The 23571-nt window shown below is 36.4% G+C and overlaps 1 protein-coding gene across 1 annotated transcript; it reads right to left on the reverse strand.

Annotated features, from left to right (window-relative positions):
- LOC121479736 (NKG2-F type II integral membrane protein-like) lies at positions 1-23571 on the reverse strand. Its single transcript, XM_041735520.1, has 6 exons — positions 23380-23571; positions 22903-22980; positions 22364-22426; positions 21856-22007; positions 2266-2366; positions 1-2036 (listed from the first exon to the last, which is right to left on the reverse strand). Exons 1-6 carry the CDS (start codon positions 23564-23566, stop codon positions 1904-1906), a joined length of 714 nt encoding a protein of 237 aa, XP_041591454.1. The 5' UTR covers positions 23567-23571; the 3' UTR covers positions 1-1903.

Below are 23571 nucleotides of genomic sequence, written 5' to 3' on the forward strand. Positions count from 1 at the left end.
AAATGCATATGAAATATAAATTTATTATGCAAATAATAATTGAGTTTAATATCTCTCTCTCTCTCTCTGAAGGTCATTGAATTAGGGTAGAAAAATCTCTTAATCATTATCAAATTACTAATGTTTGTTCTTAATTCTGGTAATAACTAGTTGTTTGACTCACAAAAATATCTGTACATTTTAAATTCTTATTTTCTTCACTATTTAACCTTTTATTTTTCACATCCAAGCTTGGTAATAATAGTGACAGAAGTGAGGACATAGAAAAATTGTTTTAAGATTTTATCTATTCATGAGAGACACAGAGAGAGAGGCAGAGACATAGGCAGAGGGAGAAACAGGCTCCTAGAGTAGAGCTTGATGTGGAACTTGACCCCAGGACTCTGGGACCACACCTGAGCCAAAGGCAGAGCCTCAACCACTGAGCCACGCAAGTGCATCCAAGGACATAGAGAATTTAATAAACAATATCTCTCCCAAAATATCTGAAACCCAGGAAAGCAACAAACAAGAAAAAAGACCAAAAAGTACTGGTTATTATCCAAGGAGAAAACAATCTCTACCAATAATGAGCCTAACCTTTCGAGTACTGCACTAAAACAGATTCTAAAAACACTCTGGTTCCATCCTCTGAGGAAGTGGGGCAGATGTGAAAGGCTCTTATATAGCCACCCGGTGCTGGCTGCATGATCACCCTGATTGCCTGTTAACAACTGAGTACTCCCAGCCCCTCATCCATCCCTTACTGTTGTCAGATAATGGAGCTAGGTGCTATCAACTTCTCTCCCTTGTTAGCTCACATGAGGTTGTGTCGTATTGGTGAAGGCCATTAACAAGACACTGCTGCAGAAAGGTCTTTTCTTCCTGGTTTCATGGTGTTTTCATGGTGTTTGGCTACTGTGGCTTGGTTGCCAGCTGCATGCAGGCAGGAAGTCGTGTGTTTTCAACCTCCAGTAAGATTTTGTGGCCAATATCAGTCAAAGTTTCCCATCCTCCAGCCTCTACACACTTACACTCTGGCAGGGGTTCTCCCTGCTTGCCCGTCACAGCCTGAGATCCATCCTCACCACCTTCAGCCTGTGGTCTGTGCAGCTGCTCCGTCCCAGGCCAATCCCGTGAGCATGTCTGCCATGAAGCTGTGTAGCCACATTGTCTTCAGTGACTTCTGAATCCCATCTTCAGAGAGTAGATCTGGCTTTCTCAGAAATCCTTCCTTTAATCCTAAGGTATCCTTATCACTTTCTGTCATCTCCTTTCTGAAGGCTTTCCCTTACAAATGGTTAATAACGCTTTATATCGAACTTCTCCTGGTTTCTGTCTCCTTCCTCAAAACTGACTGATAACCTTGCCACCCTGAGTTGCTCAACCTTCATTTGTAGCTCCTTTAGGGGCTAGGACAAGTCGATTAATTTGGAAATATGAGTGGAAGTGTTCACCTTATTGAGGACTTTATAGTCCTATATAAAGCATAATAACAGTGCTTTATATTATGATTTGTAATTTATATATAATTTATTTTAGTAAATACAAAAGCTTAAAATATATAATAACATGTTCCTGAGTATATATATTTTTACATTAAATAAAGGTTGAAAAATAGTTCCACTCATCAAGAGAGAAATCTCAGGTATACTTTGGACTTACGGTGAGTATAATGCATCACTATGGATTCATACTTGGCAACAAATGAACCATTCTAGTGAGTGATATTGATAACAGGGGAAGCTATCAGGGGTGCAGACAGGGGCAATATAGGAAATCTCAGTACCTTCCTCTTAATTCTGTTGTGAACCTAAAATTGCTCTCAAAAATGTCTTTAAAAAATAACTGAGTAAATAATCATACGGCTTGAAGAAAAGAGAAATGTGTTCTTTATAGATAATGAGATAGCATTATACCAAATTTAGGTAAGCTTAAGTATCTGGTGCTTACAAACATATGTTTTTCTTTCTAAGCAGGATGCAAAAGAAATTTTGTTTTTGTATATTTCAAGATATAGAAATGTACAATTGTCTCTCCCTGAAGTTACTGACAACCTGAAATATAGAAAATAATATCTAATTAATCTTAGCAATATATAATTTAATATTTTCATGAGAAACAATTCATTTACTAGCAGTTATATATCTAAATCTGAATATTTTCTATCTTTTTTTATGGAAACACTTCAATCACTGTGTTTATATAGTTATTCACATAATGCTTTTTTCTTTCCATGACTAATTCTTTAATGGTATAAAATATAGGAATTCTTGAGAAACTTACTGTTTGGAAAAGAAAGTTAAGCCTTTAGGCAACACCCACAAATTATTGCTTCTCTGGGAGACTCTAATCCATGAAGAAGAAATGAAGATGTCCAACATATACTATGAGGAAATAGATTTTATTAGATGTCAAATAAACCTCTTAAGCTCCTTTAAATTTTGTAACAACAAATAAAGTTACTTCCCTCTTACATTATTATTATTAATATTATTATTATTATTATTATTATTATTATTATTATTATTATTTTAGGAGGGGGAGTGGAAAATCTCAAACATGCTCCACATTCAGGGCAAAGCCCCACAAGAGGGTAGGGGGTTCCATCTCAGACCCTGAGATCATGACCTGAACCAAAATCAAGGGTCCTATGCTTATCTGAGTGAGCCACCCGGATGCCCCTATAGAATCTTCCAAATTATAATATAATGTTACACACTGGCACATTACGAAAATATCTTAGTAAGACTAAGTGCAGAGGACGATCTGCCAAAGATAACAATTTCAGAGTTCTGATCATTGATCAAAGGTTAGTAATAATTTATGAAATATTTATTATTGAAAAAACTCCTAGAGATTCAAGTAAAAAGTACATTTGTAATCTTTTTGCCTAGGACTGCTCCCATGCCTCCCCACCTGTCTGTCCTAGATCAGTGACCCAGAGGAATTGTAGTATTTACAATTTTGGAAAGGCTACAAAAATCACTGGGGCTGTTGCCACAGGAGCAGAAGTATTAACAATGGGGAAAGGGTTAAATGGCCCAATGCTTTTGCAGCTCAAAGTGGAGAATTTACTTGATAAAGATTGAGGAAGACTCAAACTTTCTGAAGTGGATTTATCTCCCATAAATATAACAGAAAGATATTGAAAGTGAAAGCACAACAGAAGTGATGACATTAGCTCTCTACACCCTCCTGGCTGATGGAAAAAAAAAAAATTGCCTACATGTAGAGAAGACCCAGATAAACCCAATTAAAAGTGAAAGCTGAAGGAGACTTGAAAACTGATAGGAAATTTATGGGTACTCCCAGTCTCTCTCTCTCTGACACCCACACACACCCACACACACTCATGCAAACACACACACATGCACACACATCACATGGCAAAGGGTGGAAGCCCTACTGACTTGCAATATTTGAATACATCCTTTTAAAAATATTAGTGGTTAACTAATAGTGTTATGCTATATGTTGGCAAAAAAATTGAACTCCAATAAAAAATAAAATGGTAAAAGTTCTAGAAATCTGTTGGACAACGATGTGAATATAGTTAGCATTCAAACTATCTAATTAAAGTAGGTTAAGATACATGACATAAAATGTTAAAATGTACATTAAAATGTAATGGATAAAATGTGAGAGGTGTGATTCCAACTATACAACATCCCAGGAAAAGATAAAACTATAGAAACAGTAAAAATATCAATGGTTGCCAGGGTGTAGCAGAAAGGGAAGAATTAATAAGTGAAGCATGGAAAAATTTTGAGCCAGTGAAACTATTCTTTTTTTTTTTCAGTGAAACTATTCTATATAAAATGTCTTTACACATTTCTCCAAACTCATAAAATGTACAAAATCAAGAGTACATCTTAATTTAAACTAAGGTCTTTCAGTAATAAAGATGTATGAATGTACATTCATCAGTTGTAGCAAATGTACCACTCAGGTGGGGGATATTGATAATGGGAGAGGCTACGCAGATGTAGACAGTAGTGGTATATAGGAAACCTCTGTGCTTTGTCTCAGTTGTGCTGTGAACCTAAACCTACTCTCATAAATAAAGTTTATTTCTTAAATAAATGGGTAATATGATAAATTTCTATTATTTTTAGTATGATTAAAAAAATAAAATAGAAAGTAAACAAACAAAGAGAGGTGATCTTGAAGGCACCAGAGAGAAACTACTCATTACGTTTAATTACAACTAATAATATGATTAGTAGAGGAGTTCTCATCAGAAACTATGAAGAATAAAAGAAAGAGAAGTCAAAATCAAAGAGCTGAAAGTACTGGAAAAAAATTAAAAACAAAACACTAATCAAAAACCCCAAAAGGGGATCCCTGGGTGGCGCAGCGGTTTGGTGCATGCCTTTGGCCCACCGCGCGATCCTGGAGACCCGGGATCGAATCCCACATCGGGCTTCCGGTGCATGGAGTCTGCTTCTCCCTCTGCATGTGTCTTTGCCTCTCTCTCTCTCTCTCTCTGTCTGTGACTATCATAAATAAATAAAAATTTAATAAAAAAAAACAAAGAAACTTGTCAAACAAGAATTCTAAATTCAGCAAAACAATCTTGCAAAAAAAAGAATGTACATAAGGACCTAACAACACACAAAAAGCCTATGAATTTCTTCTGAGCACACATGTTCTCCAGAAATGTTTTTCAAGCTAAAAGTACATGACACTAGGTGGTAACATATATCCACAAAAAGGCAATAGAAAGAAAAGAAGAAGAAGAAGAAGAAGAAGAAGAAGAAGAAGAAGAAGAAGAAGAAGAAGAAGAAGAAGAAGAAGAAGAAGAAGAAGAAGAAGAAGAAGAAGAAGAAGATTATTTAAAACCATCATACCACTGTGTGGTTGGTCTATACCATATATGTATACAACCTTGTGCTGGTAATTGGGCACATTGGAAGGGGATTTATGCCTTATTTTTTTTAGCATTTGTTGATTTTTGTGGTGCAAAGTCACCTTGAATGGTTTATTTCAAGTCACTAACATGAAATCATGAACACAGTGTTAAAAAAATATTTGTATAATTGGTGCTCAGAAACCGGTGTTAACTGGCTTTAGCACATTTTTAGAAGTGCAGGTTTCCCTTGCTATCTGAATCTGAAATATTGCTATGAAACAGTTTTTAGGTTAATATGGTACAAATTGAATAAGTTAATACCATTAATTTATATGGAAATTTTTTGAGCATTCCCAGACTGCCACCTAGGCCAGAGTTAAACCTTTGACTCCACCATCCCAGACTATTAGACCCTGCCTCTGGTCCCAAGCAACACTGAACCTCATAATCCCAGAACCTGTGTCACCGAATCATTTCCTTTACTAGCCTGAGTCACAGGGATTATCCTCTGAGACCCAAGTACAGTGTCCATGGGATATTGGCATATGCCTCCACTCTAGACATCAGTGCAATAGTGACAAGTGAAGCTGTGCCACTGGACTTGGCATCGTGGTGGTTTCACTTGCACTTGATCCTAGGACTATAGCTCCAATGCTGCTTTGAGGGCTTTGAGTGTCAGCATGCCAGAAGGGTCACCAAGAAGGCCTGTCTCAGCCTGTTGTTTGTTGTGTGGACTCTTTAAGGGCAGGGACTGAGTTTTCTATAGCTCCCTCAGCCTCACCTAGAGATGAGACTATTCATTTCTTTTTTAACGTTCCAGGTCTTAGATCCCATTGATTATAAGAACTCACAAAATAAACTCTGGTTTTCAAGCCAATATTATGGGATTCTTTTTCCCTGAATGAGCTCTCCAGGCCTGTGGTGCTTTGTGTGAGGATGTCTTTCTCTTCTTTCTATACACCCCACAGCACCCCTTCTTCCCATGAACAGTTCTGCAGGTCTGCTTAGCTCCTGACTGAATCTCTGGATTCCTATCTTCTTGGAGGTTGCCTCTTCCCTATAATCAGCAGTAGATAGTCTTTTCTACAAGTCTTTGGGTAATTTTCTAGGTTATTAACAGTGATGTGGGTGTTACCTGGTTGTATCAATGAGATGAGGTAAGCTTCTTACTTGGCACTTCCCCAGAAGTTGAGATAATATTTTAAAGAGATCAAAGGAGAAAAAAAATAGCTGTCAACCAAGAATGCCTTACTCAGCAAAGCTACCATTCAGAAATAAAGGAGAGATAAGATTTTCACACCATCTCAGGGGATGGTGAATCAAAGTTTCAACTCTGGCCTTGGATGGCAATCACAGGATTGCAGCATCATAACTCCACTGGTATCTGTTAAAGCCGTGCAGCATAAGGAATTTATAAGCACTAGATGTACCCTCCAGAAATGCTAAAGGGAATTCTTTAAGCCAAAACAAACAATAAAACCCACACAAATTAATAAAATAAAAATATATGAAAAGTGTAAAATCACTGGTACAAGCAAAAGAAAAAAAGATCCCTGACAATGGTTTAGGCAATGCTGTCTAGGATAAGTCACCAAAAGCACAGACATCAAAAAAGCAAAATAAAAATATGAGACCACATTAAATAAGGAGATTCTGCACAGCAAAGGAAAGTCAAGAAATTGAAAAGACAGCATAGAATGAGAGAATATAATTGCAAACCATATATCTGATAAAGGACTAATTTTCAAAATATATAAAGAACTCATACAACACTATAATAAAGAAGAAAATAATCCAATTTTAAAAATGGGCAAAGGACCTGAGTAGACATTTTTCTGGAGACATACAAATGGGCAATAGGTACATGAAAAGGTGTTCAACCACACAATTCATCAGGGAAATGCAAACAATGAGTATAAAGCAATGATATGATCACCTCACATCTAGTAGAATGGGTTTTATCAAAAAGAGAAAAGATAACAAATATTGGTAGAATGTGAAGAAAAGGAAGACTTTTGGTGGGAAAATAAATTGTTGTGGACACAATGGAAAATAATATGGTAATTTCCAAAGAAAATTAAAAACATAACTATTATATAATTCAGTAATCTCATTCTTTAGTATATATTAAAAGGAGCTGAAATCAGTATCTGAAAGAAATATCTGCACAGCCATGCTCATTACATTACTTACAACAGCCAAGAAATGAAAGCAAACACATGTCTGCCAACAGATAAAGGGTTAAGAAGGTATGATATATATATATATATATATATATAGAGAGAGAGAGAGAGAGAGAGAGAGAGAGAGAGATCACAAAAACATAATGTTACTCAGCCATCCCCCAAAATGAAATCTTGCTATTCGTGACAAATGGATGGACCTTGAAAGCATTGTACTAAGTGACATACATTAGACAGAGATACGCAAATACTGTGTGATCTTACTTGTATGTAGAATCTAAAAAACTTGAACTTGTAAAAATACAGTCAGATGTTGTTTACCTGGGCCTAAGAGGTGGGGAAACTGGGGAGATGTTGTTTAAGTGTACAAAGTTACAACTGGAAGATAAATAAGTTCTGTAGACCTGATGTACAACATAGTGATTGTAGTCAACATTAGCATATTAGAAACTTCAAAGTTGCAAAGAGACTAAATCTTAACTGTCTCCAACACAAAAAAGAAATGATAAACATGTGACATGACAAAGGTGTTAGCTAATATTATGATGGTAATCATATTGCAATACATGTAATGTTATATGTAAGTTATATCTCAATAAAAACAAACAGAAGATACATTTGTTCTACTTACAGGAATGACGAGAATATAATTTAAAATTAGAGCTATGATATCAACAAAGGAATTAAAATGGAACACTCAAATAATATGTGTTTAATACCAAAGATATCAGTTAGGATGGAAGAAGAAAATAAGACATATCCATAGAACATACAGCAAAATGACAGACTTAAATTCAAGTATACAAATAATTGCATTAATGTGAATGAAATAAATACTATAATCAGAAGAAATTATAGAAATAGGAAAAGAAATTAAAATTATGAATAGAGTAGAAATAGAATAGAATAGATAGAAATAGAATAGAAATATGAATAGAATAGAAATAGAAATTATCATTCTGAATAAAAATATAAGATCCATCTATATGCTATCTACAATAGACACACTTTAGATTTAAAGGCACAGATAGGTGAAATTAAAATAAGATACCCTAAAAACAGTGATCATAAGTGAGCAGAAATGGCTATTCTAATATCAGATAAAGTAGCTATTAAAACAAGAAATATTATCAGAATTTTAAAAATTCAAAATAGTAAAGCTATCAGGATAAAGGGAAGAAAAACTATTATAAAAATATATTGGGATGCCTGGGTGGTTCAGTGGTTGAGCGTCCGCCTTTGGCCCAAGGCCATGATTCTGGAGTCCTGGGATGGAGTCCCATATCAGGCTAACTGCATGGAGCCTGCTTCTCCCTCTGCCTATGTCTCTGCCTTTCTCTCTGTGACTCTCATGAATAAATAAATAAAATCTTTTCTTTAAAAAGATATATTATTTACCTAATAACAGAACCCTCAAAAGCATGAAGTAGAAACTGACAGATTTAGGAGGATAAATAAACAATTCAATGAGTATAGTTGGAGATTTAAAAGCTCTTCCCTCAATAAGTGATAGAACACTAGCCGCAAAATAAGGACTATGGAAGACTGTAAAAACGCTAGAATCCAGCTTGACATAACTGACAAATGTAGTAAGTATCCCTCTAGTTCATGAATGATATAAAAATTTAAATAAGTGACAGGTCCCTGGGTGGTGAAGTTGGTTAAGCATTGGACTCTTGGTTTCTGCTAAGGTTGTGATCTCAGGGCTTCAGATCCAGTCCCCATTGGGCCTATGCTCAGTGCAGTCTGCGTAAGACTTGCTCTTTCTCTCCCTCTGCCCCACTTCCCTCTAAAATAAATAAATAAATATTTAAAAACATTAAATAAGTGAAATAATTCAAAGAACATTCTCTAAAGAAAAAAAGTAAATTAGAAATCAACAACAGAAAGAAATATGGAAATTTTTCAGTTTGGAAAGTGATATACTTCTGAAAATTTACAATTCAAAGATGCAACTTTTGAAAATACCTGTACTGGATGATATAAATTACCTTGTACTGGAATGATATTAATGATTATTCATGATTATGTATATCAGATATTAAACTTAGAATATATCAAAAAACTTAGGCTGGAACTAAAATAGTGTTTAGAGATAATTTCATAGCTTTATCATTATACTCAACGTGAAGAATGTTATGAAATGAATGATCTGAGGAACTCACCTCTCAGGAAGCTAGAAGAAGAATTTAATGAAGTTATAGAAGGAAAAAATGATAAACATATATTTAGATGAAAGCTGGTGCTGAAATATGTATAGTAAAATATAATTCATGGTAGCCTCAAATGGGACAATACTCAAATATCCAAAAGGATAATCATCAGAATGGATTTTACATTGTAGCACAATCAGATAATGGAACAAGGAGCTATGCACAATTTCATGCAACTGTATGGATTAATCACACAAGTTTAGCTTTACCTGAGAAAGCCAAAAATAAAGTATACATACTATAATATTCCATGTAATTGAAGTGCTTTTTATCAGAAAGGAACATGAAAGGGACATTTTGCAATTCATTTCCTCATTCTGTGCAATGGTGATACTTGAACATTCAGTCACCTGTTGGCATGTTAGCATGTGCTTTCATCTGTATGCATATTATACTTCAGTAAAATTACCATAACATAATATTTTGAAAATATGAAAATACCTTTAAAAATAGACTATAAAAACCAAAACAAAACAAAACAAAACAAAACAAAAAGAAATAAAAATACCAGATAAATCTTAAAATTTCTAACAGGATTATATATGCAAGTCAAAAAACTTTCCACATGGTTACAGAGCATTTAGATGTTTCTGTAAAAGAAATATATAATTTCAATTTTTTAAAAAAGAAAGTTTTTGTGGGGTAGGAAAAAAATATGTAGTTTTGAAGGGATTTTTCTAAAAAGGAAACTACATGTCGAGGCAATTATAGATAGATTTTAACAATAAATAAAAAATAATAGACCATGACATACACAGATGTACTGAAGCAATACCATGCAAAATGTACATTTGAAATCCCATAAAATTAATCCATCACATTAGCAGAGTAAAGAAGATAAAATGATATGACTTCTTGGGGGGTAGGAACTAAGGTGATGGTATAGTAAAATGGCCCTAGGCTTGCCTCATCCCTTGAAGACAGCTGTATGACTAGCAAAAGATCTGCATAGGCCTGCGCGGCTCCGGGGCCCGGAGCTCGGCGGCGGCTGCGCGGAGGGGCTGCGGGGCAGGAGCGCGAATCCAACAGCGCAGGCGCCGGAGCACAGGGCGCCGGGACACAGCCCAGGATCCGGCCTCCCCCGGGACAGGAAGAGGCCGGGAGGGCCCAGGACAGCGAGGACGCTCCTGCCTGGAACTGAGCAGATCAGCGGCCCCGCCCCGGAGCCCCCAGGCCCTGCAGACGGAGAGCCCCGGAGCTACTGCGGGAGCTGACTCCAGGGTCCCAGAGCTGCCCCCGCCACTGGGGCTTCCTCCCGGGGCCTCACGGGGTGAACACCCCCCACTGAGCCCTGCACCAGGCAGGGTCAGAGCAGCTCCCCCAAGTGCTAACACCTGAGAATCAGCACAGCAGGCCCCTCCCCCAGAAGACCAGCGAGACGGACCAGTTCCAAGGGAAGTCAAGGGACTTAAACTGCACAGAATCGGAAGATACTCCCCCGTGTTTTTTTGTTTTGTTTTGTTTTGTTTTGTTTTTTTGTTTTGTGCTTTTTTTTTTCTTTCTTTCTTCTTGATTTCTGATTGCTTCCCCCACCCCACCCCACCCTTTTTTTTTCTTCTTTCTCCTTTCTTTCTTTTTCTTTCTTTTTCTTCTCTTCCCCCCCCCTTTTTTTTCTTCTTTCTCTTTTTTCTTTTTCTCTTTTCTTTCCTTCTCTCTCTTTTTCTCCTTTTCCCAATACAACTTGTTTTTGGCCACTCTGCACTGAGCAAAATGACTAGAAGGAAAACCTCACCTCAAAAAAAAGAATCAGAAACAGCCCACTCTCCCACAGAGTTACAAAATATGGATTACAATTCAATGTCAGAAAGCCAATTCAGAAGCACTATTTTACAGCTACTGGTGGCTCTAGAAAAAACCATAAAGGACTCAAGAGACTTCATGACTGCAGAATTTAGATCCAATCAGGCAGAAATTAAAAATCAATTAAATGAGATGCAATCCAAGCTAGAAGCCCTAACGACGAGGGTTAACGAGGTGGAAGAACGAGTGAGTGACATAGAAGACAAGTTGATGGCAAAGAGGGAAACTGAGGAAAAAAGAGACAAGCAATTAAAAGATCATGAGGATAGATTAAGGGAAATAAATGACAGCCTGAGGAAGAAAAACCTACGTTTAATTGGGGTTCCTGAGGGCGCCGAAAGGGACAGAGGGCCAGAATATGTATTTGAACAAATCCTAGCTGAAAACTTTCCTAATCTGGGAAGAGAAACAGGCATTCAGATCCAGGAAATAGAGAGATTTTCCCCCTAAAATCAACAAAAACCGTTCGACACCTCGACATTTAATAGTGAAGCTTGCAAATTCCAAAGATAAGGAGAAGATCCTTAAAGCAGCAAGAGAAAAAATGTCCCTGACTTTTATGGGGAGGAATATTAGGGTAACAGCAGACCTCTCCACAGAGACCTGGCAGGCCAGAAAGGGCTGGCAGGATATATTCAGGGTCCTAAATGAAAAGAACATGCAACCAAGAATACTTTATCCAGCAAGGCTTTCATTCAAAATGGAAGGAGAGATAAAGAGCTTCCAAGACAGGCAGGAACTGAAAGAATATGTAACCTCCAAACCAGCTCTGCAAGAAATTTTAAGGGGGACTCTTAAAATTCCCCTTTAAGAAGAAGTTCAGTGGAACAATCCACAAAAACAAGGACTGAATAGATATGATGACACTAAACTCATATCTATCAATAGTAACTCTGAACGTGAACGGGCTTAATGACCCCATCAAAAGGCGCAGGGTTTCAGACTGGATAAAAAAGCAGGACCCATCTATTTGCTGTCTACAAGAGACTCATTTTAGACAGAAGGACACCTACAACTTGAAAATAAAAGGTTGGAGAACCATTTATCATTCAAATGGTCCTCAAAAGAAAGCAGGGGTTGCCATCCTTATATCAGATAAATTAAAATTTACCCCAAAGACTATAGTGAGAGATGAAGAGGGACACTATCTCATACTCAAAGGATCTATCCAACAAGAGGACTTAACAATCCTCAATATATATGCCCCGAATGTGGGAGCTGCCAAATATTTAAACCAATTAATAACCAAACTCAAGAAATACCTTGATAATAATACACTTATATTTGGTGACTTCAATCTAGCTCTTTCTACCCTGGATAGGTCTTCTAAGCACAACATCTCCAAAGAAACGAGAGCTTTAAATGATACACTGGACCAGATGGATTTCACAGATATCTACAGAACTTTACATCCAAACTCAACTGAATACACATTCTTCTCAAGTGCACATGGAACTTCCTCCAGGATAGACCACATACTGGGTCACAAATCAGGTCTGAACCGATACCAAAAGATCGGGATAGTCCCTTGTATATTCTCAGACCATAATGCCTTGAAATTAGAACTTAATCACAACAAGAAGTATGGAAGGACCACAAACACATGGAGGTTAAGGACCATCCTGCTAAAAGATGAAAAGGTCAACCAGGAAATTAAGGAAGAATTAAAAAGATTCATGGAAACTAATGAGAATGAAGATACAACCATTCAAAATCTTTGGGATGCAGCAAAAGCAGTCCTGAGGGGGAAATACATCGCAATACAAGCATCCATTCAAAAACTGGAAAGATCTCAAATTCAAAAGCTCACCTTACACATAAAGGAACTAGAGAAAAAGCAACAAATAGACCTCACCCCCAGCAGAAGAAGAGAGTTAATTAAAATTCGAGCAGAACTCAATGATATCGAGACCAAAAGAACTGTGGAACAGATCAACAGAACCAGGAGTTGGTTCTTTGAAAGAATTAATAAGATAGATAAACCATTAGCCAACCTTATTAAAAAGAAGAGAGAGAAGACTCAAATTAATAAAATCATGAATGAGAAAGGAGAGATCACTACCAACACCAAGGAAATACAAACGATTTTAAAAACGTATTATGAACAGCTGTACGCCAATAAATTAGGCAATCTAGAAGAAATGGACGCATTCTTGGAAAGCCACAAACTACCAAAACTGGAGCAGGAAGAAATAGAAAACCTGAACAGGCCAATAACCAGGGAGGAAATTGAAGCAGTCATCAAAAACCTCCGAAGACACAAGAGTCAGGGCCAGATGGCTTCCCAGGGGAATTCTATCAAACGTTTAAAGAAGAAATCATACCTATTCTACTAAAGCTGTTTGGAAAGATAGAAAGAGATGGAGTACTTCCAAATTCGTTCTATGAGGCCAGCATCACCTTAATTCCGAAACCAGACAAAGACCCCACCAAAAAGGAGAATTACAGACCAATATCCCTGATGAACATGGATGCAAAAATTCTCAACAAGATACTAGCCAATAGGATCCAACAACACATTAAGAAAATTATTCACCATGACCAAGTAGGATTTATCCCTGGGACACAAGGCTGGTTCAACACTCGTAAAACCATCAATGTGATTCATCATATCAGCAAGAGAAAAACCAAGAACCATATGATACTCTCATTAGATGCAGAGAAAGCATTTGACAAAATACAATATGCATTCCTGATCAAAACCCTTCAGAGTATTGGGATAGAGGGAACTTTCCTCGACATCTTAAAAGCCATCTACGAAAAGCCCACAGCAAATATCATTCTCAATGGGGAAGCACTGGGAGCCTTTCCCCTAAGATCAGGAACAAGACAGGGATGTCCACTCTCACCACTGCTGTTCAACATCGTTCTGGAAGTCCTCGCCTCAGCAATCAGACAACAAAAAGACATTAAAGGCATTCAAATTGGCAAAGAAGAAGTCAAACTCTCCCTCTTCGCCGATGACATGATACTCTACATAGAAAACCCAAAAGACTCCACCCCAAGATTGCTAGAACTCATACAGCAATTTGGTAGCGTGGCAGGATACAAAATCAATGCCCAGAAATCAATGGCATTTCTATACACTAACAATGAGACTGAAGAAAGAGAAATTAAGGAGTCAATCCCATTTACAATTGCACCCAAAAGCATAAGATACCTAGGAATAAACCTAACCAAAGAGGTAAAAGATCTATACCCTAAAAACTATAGAACACTTCTGAAAGAAATTGAGGAAGACACAAAGAGATGGAAAAATATTCCATGCTCATGGATTGGCAGAATTAATATTGTAAAAATGTCAATGTTACCCAGGGCAATTTATACGTTTAATGCAATCCCTATCAAAATACCATGGACTTTCTTCAGAGAGTTAGAACAAATTATTTTAAGATTTGTGTGGAATCAGAAAAGACCCCGAATAGCCAGGGGAATTTTAAAAAAGAAAACCATATCTGGGGGCATCACAATGCCAGATTTCAGGTTGTACTACAAAGCTGTGGTCATCAAGACAGTGTGGTACTGGCACAAAAACAGACACATAGATCAATGGAACAGAATAGAGAACCCAGAAGGGGACCCTGAAATGTATGGTCATCTAATATTCGATAAAGGAGGAAAGACTATCCATTGGAAGAAAGACAGTCTCTTCAATAAATGGTGCTGGGAAAATTGGACATCCACATGCAGAAGAATGAAACTGGACCACTCTCTTTCACCATACACAAAGATAAACTCAAAATGGATGAAAGATCTAAATGTGAGACAAGATTCCATCAAAATCCTAGAGGAGAACACAGGCAACACCCTTTTTGAACTTGGCCACAGTAACTTCTTGCAAGATACATCCACAAAGGCAAAAGAAACAAAAGCAAAAATGAACTATTGGGACTTCATCAAGATAAGAAGCTTTTGCACAGCAAAGGATACAGTCAACAAAACTAAAAGACAACCTACAGAATGGGAGAAGATATTTGCAAATGACATATCAGATAAAGGGCTAGTTTCCAAAATCTATAAAGAACTTATTAAACTCAGCACCAAAGAAACAAACAATCCAATCATGAAATGGGCAAAAGACATGAAAAGAAATCTCACAGAGGAAGACATGGACATGGCCAACATGCACATGAGAAAATGCTCTGCATCACTTGCCATCAGGGAAATACAAATCAAAACCACAATGAGATACCACCTCACACCAGTGAGAATGGGGAAAATTAACAAGGCAGGAAACCACAAATGTTGGAGAGGATGCGGAGAAAAGGGAACCCTCTTACACTGTTGGTGGGAATGTGAACTGGTGCAGCCACTCTGGAAAACTGTGTGGAGGTTCCTCAAAGAGTTAAAAATTGACCTGCCCTACGACCCAGCAATTGCACTGTTGGGGATTTACCCCAAAGATTCAGATGCAATGAAACGTCGGGACACCTGCACCCCGATGTTTCTATCAGCAATGGCCACAATAGCCAAACTGTGGAAGGAGCCTCGGTGTCCATCGAAAGATGAATGGATAAAGAAGATGTGGTTTATGTATACAATGGAATATTACTCAGCAGTTAGAAACGACAAATACCCACCATTTGCTTCAACGTGGATGGAACTGGAGGGTATTATGCTGAGTGAAATAAGTCAATCGGAGAGGGACAAACAGTGTATGTTCTCATTCATTTGGGGAATATGAATAATGGTGAAAGGGAATATAAAGGAAGGGAGAAGAAATGTTGGGAAATATCAGGAAGGGAGACAGAACATAAAGACTCCTAACTCGGGGAAACGAACTAGGGGTGGTGGAAGGGGAGGAGGGCGGGTGTTGGAGGGGAAGGGGTGACGGGCACTGAGGTGGACACTTGACGGGATGAGCACTGGGTGTTTTTCTGTATGTTGGTAAATTGAACACCAATAAAAATTAATTAAAAAAAATAAAATAAAATAAAATAAAATTAGAGCTTTGATATCAACAAGGGGATGAAAATGGAACACTAAAATAATATGTGTTTAATACAAAAGATATCAGTTAAGATGGAAGAAAATAAGACATATCCATAGAACATACAACAAAATGACAGACTTAAATTCAAGTATACAAATAATTGCATTAATGTGAATGAAATAAATACTATAATCAGAAGAAATTATAGAAATATAAATAGAAATGAGAAGACTAGAGTAGAAATAATATATCAGGATAAAGGGAAGAAAAATTAATATAAAAATATATTGGGATGCCTGGGTGGCTCAGTGGTTGAGCGTCTGCCTTTGGCCCCCCTTTGATCCTGGAGTCCTGGGATCAAGTCCCATATCGGGCTAACTGCATGGAGCCTGCTTCTCCCTCTGCCTATGTCTCTGCCTTTCTCTCTGTGACTCTTATGAATAAATAAATAAATAAAATCTTTTCTTAAAAAAGATATATTATTTACCTAACAACAGAACCCTCAAAAGAATGAAGTAGAAACTGACAGATTTAGGAGGATGAATACAAATTCAATGAATATAGTTGGAGATTTAAAAGCTTTTCCCTCAATAAGTGATAGAACACTAGTCATAAAATCAGAAGGACTATGGAAGACTATAAAAACAGTAGGATCCAGCTTGACATAACTGACATATGTAGAAAGTATCCTTCTAGTTCATGAATAATATAAAAAATTTAAATAAGTGAGGGGTCCCTGGATGGTGAAGTTGGTTAGCATTGGACTTTGGGTTTCTGCTAAGGTTGTGATCTCAGGGATTGAGATCCAGCCCCTCATTGGGCCTATGCTCAGTGCAGTCTGCTTAAGACTTGCTCTTCCTCCCCTCTGCCCACTTCCCTCTAAAATAAATAAATATTTAAAAACAGTAAATAAGTGAAATAATTCAAAGAACATACTCTATAGAAAAAAAGTAAATTAGAAATCAACAACAGAAAGAAATATGGAAATTTTTCAGTTTGGAAAGTGATATACTTCTGAAAATTTACAATTCAAAGATGCAACTTTGGAAAATACTTTGTACTGGAAGATATAAATTACCTTGTACTGGAATGATATTAATGATTATTAATGATTATTTATATCAGATATTAAACTGAGAATATATCAAAAAATTTAGGCTGGAACTAAAATAGTGTTTAGAGATAATTTCATAACTTTATCACTTATACTCAACATGAAGAATGTTATGAAATGAATGATCAGAGGACCTCACCTCTCAGGAAGCTAGAAGAAGAAATTAATTGAAGATATAGAAGGAAAAAATGATAAACACATATTTTAGCTGGTGCTGAAATATGTATAGTAAAATATTTTTCATGGTAGCCTCCAATGGGACAATACTCAAATATCCAGTGATATCATCATCAGAATGGATTTTACATTATAGTACAATCAGATAATGGAACAAGGAGCTATGGACAATTTCATGCAACTATATGGATGAATCACACAAGTTTAGCTTTACCTGAGAAAGCCAAAAATAAAGTATACATACTATAATATTCCATGTAATTGAAGTGCTTTTTATCAGAAAAGAACATGAAAGGGACATTTTGCAATTCATTTCCTCATTCTGTGCCATGGTGATATTTGAACATTCAGTCACCTGTTGGCATGTTAGCATGTGCTTTCATCTGTATGCATATTATACTTCAGTAAAATTACCAAAATATAATATTTTGAAAATATGCAAATACCTTTAAAAATAGATATAAAAGAAAAAAAATCCTAAAAACTACAACTTGTAAAAACCCAAACAAAAAGAAATAAAAATACCAGAAATGTTTTATAATTTCTAACTAGATTATATATGCAAGTCAAAAAACTTTCCACAAGGTTATAGAGCATTTAGATGTTTCTGTAAAAGAAATATATAATTTAAATTTTTTTAAAAAGAAAGTTTTTGTGGGGTAGGAAAAAATATGTAGTTTTGAAAGGTTTTTTTAAAAAAGGAAATTACATGTCCGTGGCAATTATAGATAGATTTTAACAGTATATAAAAAATAATAGACCATGACATACGTAGATTTACTGAAGCAATACCATGCTAAATGTACATTTGAAATCCCATAAAATTAATCCATCACATTAGCAGAGTAAAGAAGATAAAATGATATGACTTCTTGGGGGGTAGGAACTAAGGTGATGGTATAGTAAAATGGCCCTAGGCTTGCCTCATCCCTTGAAGACAGCTATATGACTAGCAAAAGATCTGCATATCCAAGAAATTGTCCTGAAGACTGATAGAACAAACTGCACAGCTAGAGGGAGTGTAGAGAACACATGGAGAGTGTAGAGATGTGGTTTGGGGGAGAAACAGGTCATAGGTGCTGCAGAGAGGTGGGAGTCCTGGTCATGGAGAAACGTGATAGAGAGAGGAATGCACAGGGGAGTGAACAAGGAGAATACTTCCCAAAGCCATTGACTGAGAAAACAAGAGGGGTTGTTTTTCATGAGTTTTTGCCATCAGTGCAGCTCAAAGACTGTTATTTTAACAGTCAGTAGGCTCGGCTTGAATAGAGACCTAAGCGTAGTGCCCTACTCTTGGAGAAAAGGCAGGCAAGCAACCCTGGGACAGATGGCATGATCTGAGTATCTCCTAAGGTGCACAGGGAGAATCCGTTCTCACTTCTATTAGCATATCTGTGAGAGGTGTCATGGTACATCTGGAGACAAAAGAGATGGCAGGATCCATTTCCCTCCTCTGCCCCTCAGCATAGGCACAGAGACACCTACTGAGGGCAACTAACGTGGACACTGACTGTTTAGCCTGCTTTGCTCCAAATCCCATGCCCCTGTGCTCAGGCATGACTGCCATGATGGGTCAAACCTGCATCAGTTCCAGCATGCCAAGAACATCCCCCAGAAGACCAGCCAGGTCCCTGCTACACCAGGCCCCCCAAAATTGGAGTTTTAAAGGTCAGCAGGCTTGGCTGAGATAAAGTCCAAAGTGCATGTGCTACTCCAGGCAGGCAAAAAACCTGGAGACAGACAATGTGAAAACAGCAATTGGAAAAATGCCTGAGATGCGCAAGAGGGAATTGTTCATTGTTGTGGAAGGGCTTCCATGAGAGCAGGCATAGACTCCCCTCTCTGGAGATGAAGAAGCTAGCTGGCACCATTTCCCTCCCCTCCCCCGCAGCATAAACCAACCTCAGTAAATAGCACAGCTACAACCTAAGCTGCATGCACCAAGTCTCACCTCACTGTGCCTTGCTGGTACTCCTCTTGGGCAAGTGTGCCTAAGGACCAGGAGCCGTGGGCCCTTTCCCCAGAAGATCAACACAAATCCCCACATGCACCATGTCTATTGATCATAGGCTTCTGCCATCCTTCAGTTCTAGAGGAAATAGCATCAGGTCTCATTTAACAAGCAGATGAAACCACACCTAGTTAATACTTGCCGCCCTGGCCAAAGCCCAAACACTGCCCACTGCAGGCAAGAAGAAACTCTGTAGATGTCTACCTGAGGGATAGAGCAGCCAAAACACAGCAGCAGAGCACAAGCAGTACACACCACAGACACGTCCTGAAGTGCCAGGCTCTGGACATTATATGGCTTCTTCTTCAAAAGCCATTACTTTCAGGAGGAGGAAACAACAGGATTTTATAAGACAGAGAAGGATAGAGACCAAGGCAAAATGCCAAGACAGAGAAATTCAACCAAAAAGAAAGAATAAGAAATGATTACAGCCAGATATCTAATCTACAAAGATACAAGTAACCTTCTTGACACAGAATTTAAAGCAACAATCATATAGATACTCACTGGGCTTCAAAAAAGCATGGAAGACCTCAGGGAGACACCTGCCACAGAGAAATGAGAGCTAAAAAAACCGGTCAGAAATTCAAAATATAATAACTGAGATATGAAAATCAACTAGATGTAATAACTTCAAGGACAGAAGAGGCAGAGAAATGTATAAGTGATATAGAAGATAGAATTATGGAAAGTAATGAAGCTGAACAAAAGAGAGAAAAAAGAATAGTGGATCAGGAGAGTAAACTTGGAGAAAATGTGACTCCATCAAATATAATAACATTCATATCATAGGAGTCCCACAAGAAGAGAAAAAACTGGGAGAAGGCATGTTTGAGGAAGTAATAACTGAAAACTTTCCTAATCTAGGGAAGGAAACAGACATTCAAAGCCAAAAAGCACGGAGAACTCCCAATGAAAGCAACAAAAGCAACCAAGACTTATTGTAGTTAAATTTACAAAATATAATGATAAAAAATCTAAAAGCAGAAAGACAAAAGAAGACCCGAATTTACAATGGAAGAGAAATAAAGTTAGCAGCTCTCTCCACAAAAATCTTGGTAAACCAGAACCAATTGTCATGATATATTCAACTTGCTGAATAGGAAAAATCTGCAGCCAAGAATACTGTATCCAGAAAAGCTATCATTCCAAATAGGAAAGATGAAGCGTTTCCCAGGCAAATGAAGACTAAAGAAGTTCATGACCATTAAACAGACCTGCATGAAATATTAAAGTGGTTCTTTTGAGTAGTAAAAAAAGACCAAAAGTGACAGAAACTAGAAAGGAACAGAGAAATCCCCAGAAACAACAACGAAACAAGCAACGAAATGGCACTACATACATACCTATCAATAATTACACTGAATGTAAATGAACTAAATGCTCCAATCGAAACAACTAGAGATATATATAGATATCAACATAAGAGGATTTAGACAGATGATGAGAAACTTGACAGAAACAGGCACTCCAGATCCAGGGAATGACATGGCAGCGAATGCATTGGAATTTCTCTTTACCTCACATATTCCAGACGGAGCAAATGACAGACACTAACAGGTACAGACAAAAGCCTCAAAAATATTTTTTTCTCTCCAATCAAAACAATGGCAAAAAAAAAAAGCCATGCTAGGAAGACAAAGATATTTTAGACACTGTGCATTATTCCATTGAAAACCATTGACTATGCAGCAAAATTATACAATAATCTAGAAAAATGTTGGAATAATGTAATAAATTGAAATATATGCACATATCTATGACCATGTAATTTCATTCTCATGCTTAGAAGAAATTGTATTATAATTATAATAATTACAATTATGATGTTATATTTCTAGATCATTATTCTATTATGATAAATATAATACTTATATGCCTAAATATACATATACTATGTAGTTATGCATCATATATAAATAAATATTTATATAAATATATCATTATAAATATAATATGTGAAAAATGACATGGAAAGGGCTTCTCATAAAATAATTATTCGTAATACCCACATACTAAAAAGGAACTACATTTCTGAGAATAGATTTAAAATATCATAATCATATCAGATAGCAGTAAAAATTCACAAACTATAGACAAATGTCATAATATAGATGGATTACAAATATCATATGAAAGTGAAAGGAGACACACATAAAAATGTGTACTGAATGATTCCATTCATATAAAGTCTGAAAGTAAGTGAAGATATTTCATAGTATTGAAGTTGACAGGGCTGATAGAGGCTCTAAACTTTTATTTTACGATTCAATTTGTAATTACATGGTTCTATTTTGTGATCAATTTGCACAATCATACATTTAGTTTCCTTGTTGTATGGTAAAATTAATTAGTAAACTTTATTTCAGGCAAAAGAGCATTTATAGAAGGATGGTATTCTATGAAAAGCAATACTGAAAATTATCAAATGTATGTTAAAGGAATAAAAATATAAATAAAATATAGAGTCAAGCTATGGAATATTAGCAAACTTTAAAATAAGCTACAAATACATATAAAAATATTGATGAGCTCTAGAAAGACATTAATTGATAAGCTTTAATAAAATCTGGAAACATTGAAACCTTACCAGTTCTTCTTCATCATCTATGTAGAGCAGGTTAGAGTTGTTAGAAGCGCAGGATGCCAAACTCTCATTCCATGGTTTTCTTTCAGTGCTAATATAATAGCAATGGTTGGAATATGTAAACCACTCTTTTGGACAATGACCACAGTGATAAGCTAAAGAGAGATTATGAGATATTATACAAAAGATATTTGAATATTGACAAATTCAAACTGATTTACATACTTGCATAGGTATATACATAGGTATACATATCTATGAACACTCACAGGATGATATAAATAAAATAAGCTCACACATGCTCACAGAGAATAGTTAGCTTTTTATTCCCTAATTTATGTACCTATATAAAGTAAACATACAAAAATATCAATCTAAGATTGCCCTAAGAGCACTGAATAAAACGACTTCTGTAGAATAGTAAAATGATTTCTTATCATGTTTTAGCAGGAGGAAATTTGAGGCAAATAGAAACAGCAATAATATCAGAATTTTGAAAATCATTTTATACCTTTCTGAATGTTTGTTTTCAGGGATGAATTGTTCTGCTCCAGTATTTCAGTAACTGAAAAAACTAAAGAAATCATCATAAAAACTTAAACTGAAATAAATAAATTATGATTTCAGTTTCTTAACTTAGAACTTGGAGTATTATTTAGAATTACAAAATTCTGTAATAAAATGTATTTAACCAAGCAATATTAACAAAGAAATGAAGATTTGGGAGAAAATATTTCAAAAGCCTATTAAAAACCAAACCTCTCCATTTCTTACAGTATTGGGTTTAACCAGTCTTAAGAATTAGTTTGTATTTATTTCTCAATGTGTCTCCTAGGACACCTGTTTGAGTAATGAAACTGAATATATGTATAATACTCTCTACAACTATTCTGTTATTTATACTTTTGACAAATTCAGAATAATCATTCCACTTTTATAGCAAACATGCGTTAAAATGAAAGATCTATTCCATAACAGTATGAGATACTTTGAGGCAGTGACAATCATTAAAATGAAATTTCCCAGATAGTCATTCAAACACTTACTTACAGGGAATAAGAACTATTGTTATCACAGTGGACATCAAGACAAAGCAGATGATTCCCAGCATCCTAGCAAGGATCTTCCCTGGAAATAGTAGTAAATATTAGGAACAGAAATGAAAACACTGACAAAGGATGGATGGAAATAATCATTTAGGAAATTTACATACAAGAGCACCAACGATGCACACGGAGTCCACATATAGAAACTTGGACCCCAAACTGTATCTACCATTGAAATCTTCTCTCAGAATATACTATCACATGTTCAGAAAGGTAATATTACATGAGTTATCAAAGACTATGATTTACAACAACGCTTGAGTAAAATTAGTCTATTAGTCTACAATACTATTTACCAACTCCAAGCTCTAATCCTTACAAACGAAAAATATAGGACATCATTCCCTGCTCATTCTCTCCACCAATGTGCCCCAGAGCACATTCTAGAACAGTTACACTGTGTGTGATTTAAATGTTTTACCTTTGTAGTGGTAGTTCTTTCGCTCCCCTGGATGATCCTTAGAAGCATTTTGAAGATTTAATTCTGTATAGGTTATTTCCTGCTCAGTTACTGAAATGGAATTTTTAGTTTCCTTAGTTTTCATTTGCTGTCTCTTTGAGTTATTCACCCGATTAAGTTCTGCATAGGTACATCCTTGGTTATTCATCTCTG

The sequence above is a fragment of the Vulpes lagopus genome, chromosome 21 (genome assembly GCF_018345385.1).
Source record: "Vulpes lagopus strain Blue_001 chromosome 21, ASM1834538v1, whole genome shotgun sequence".
Lineage (NCBI taxonomy): Eukaryota > Metazoa > Chordata > Mammalia > Carnivora > Canidae > Vulpes > Vulpes lagopus.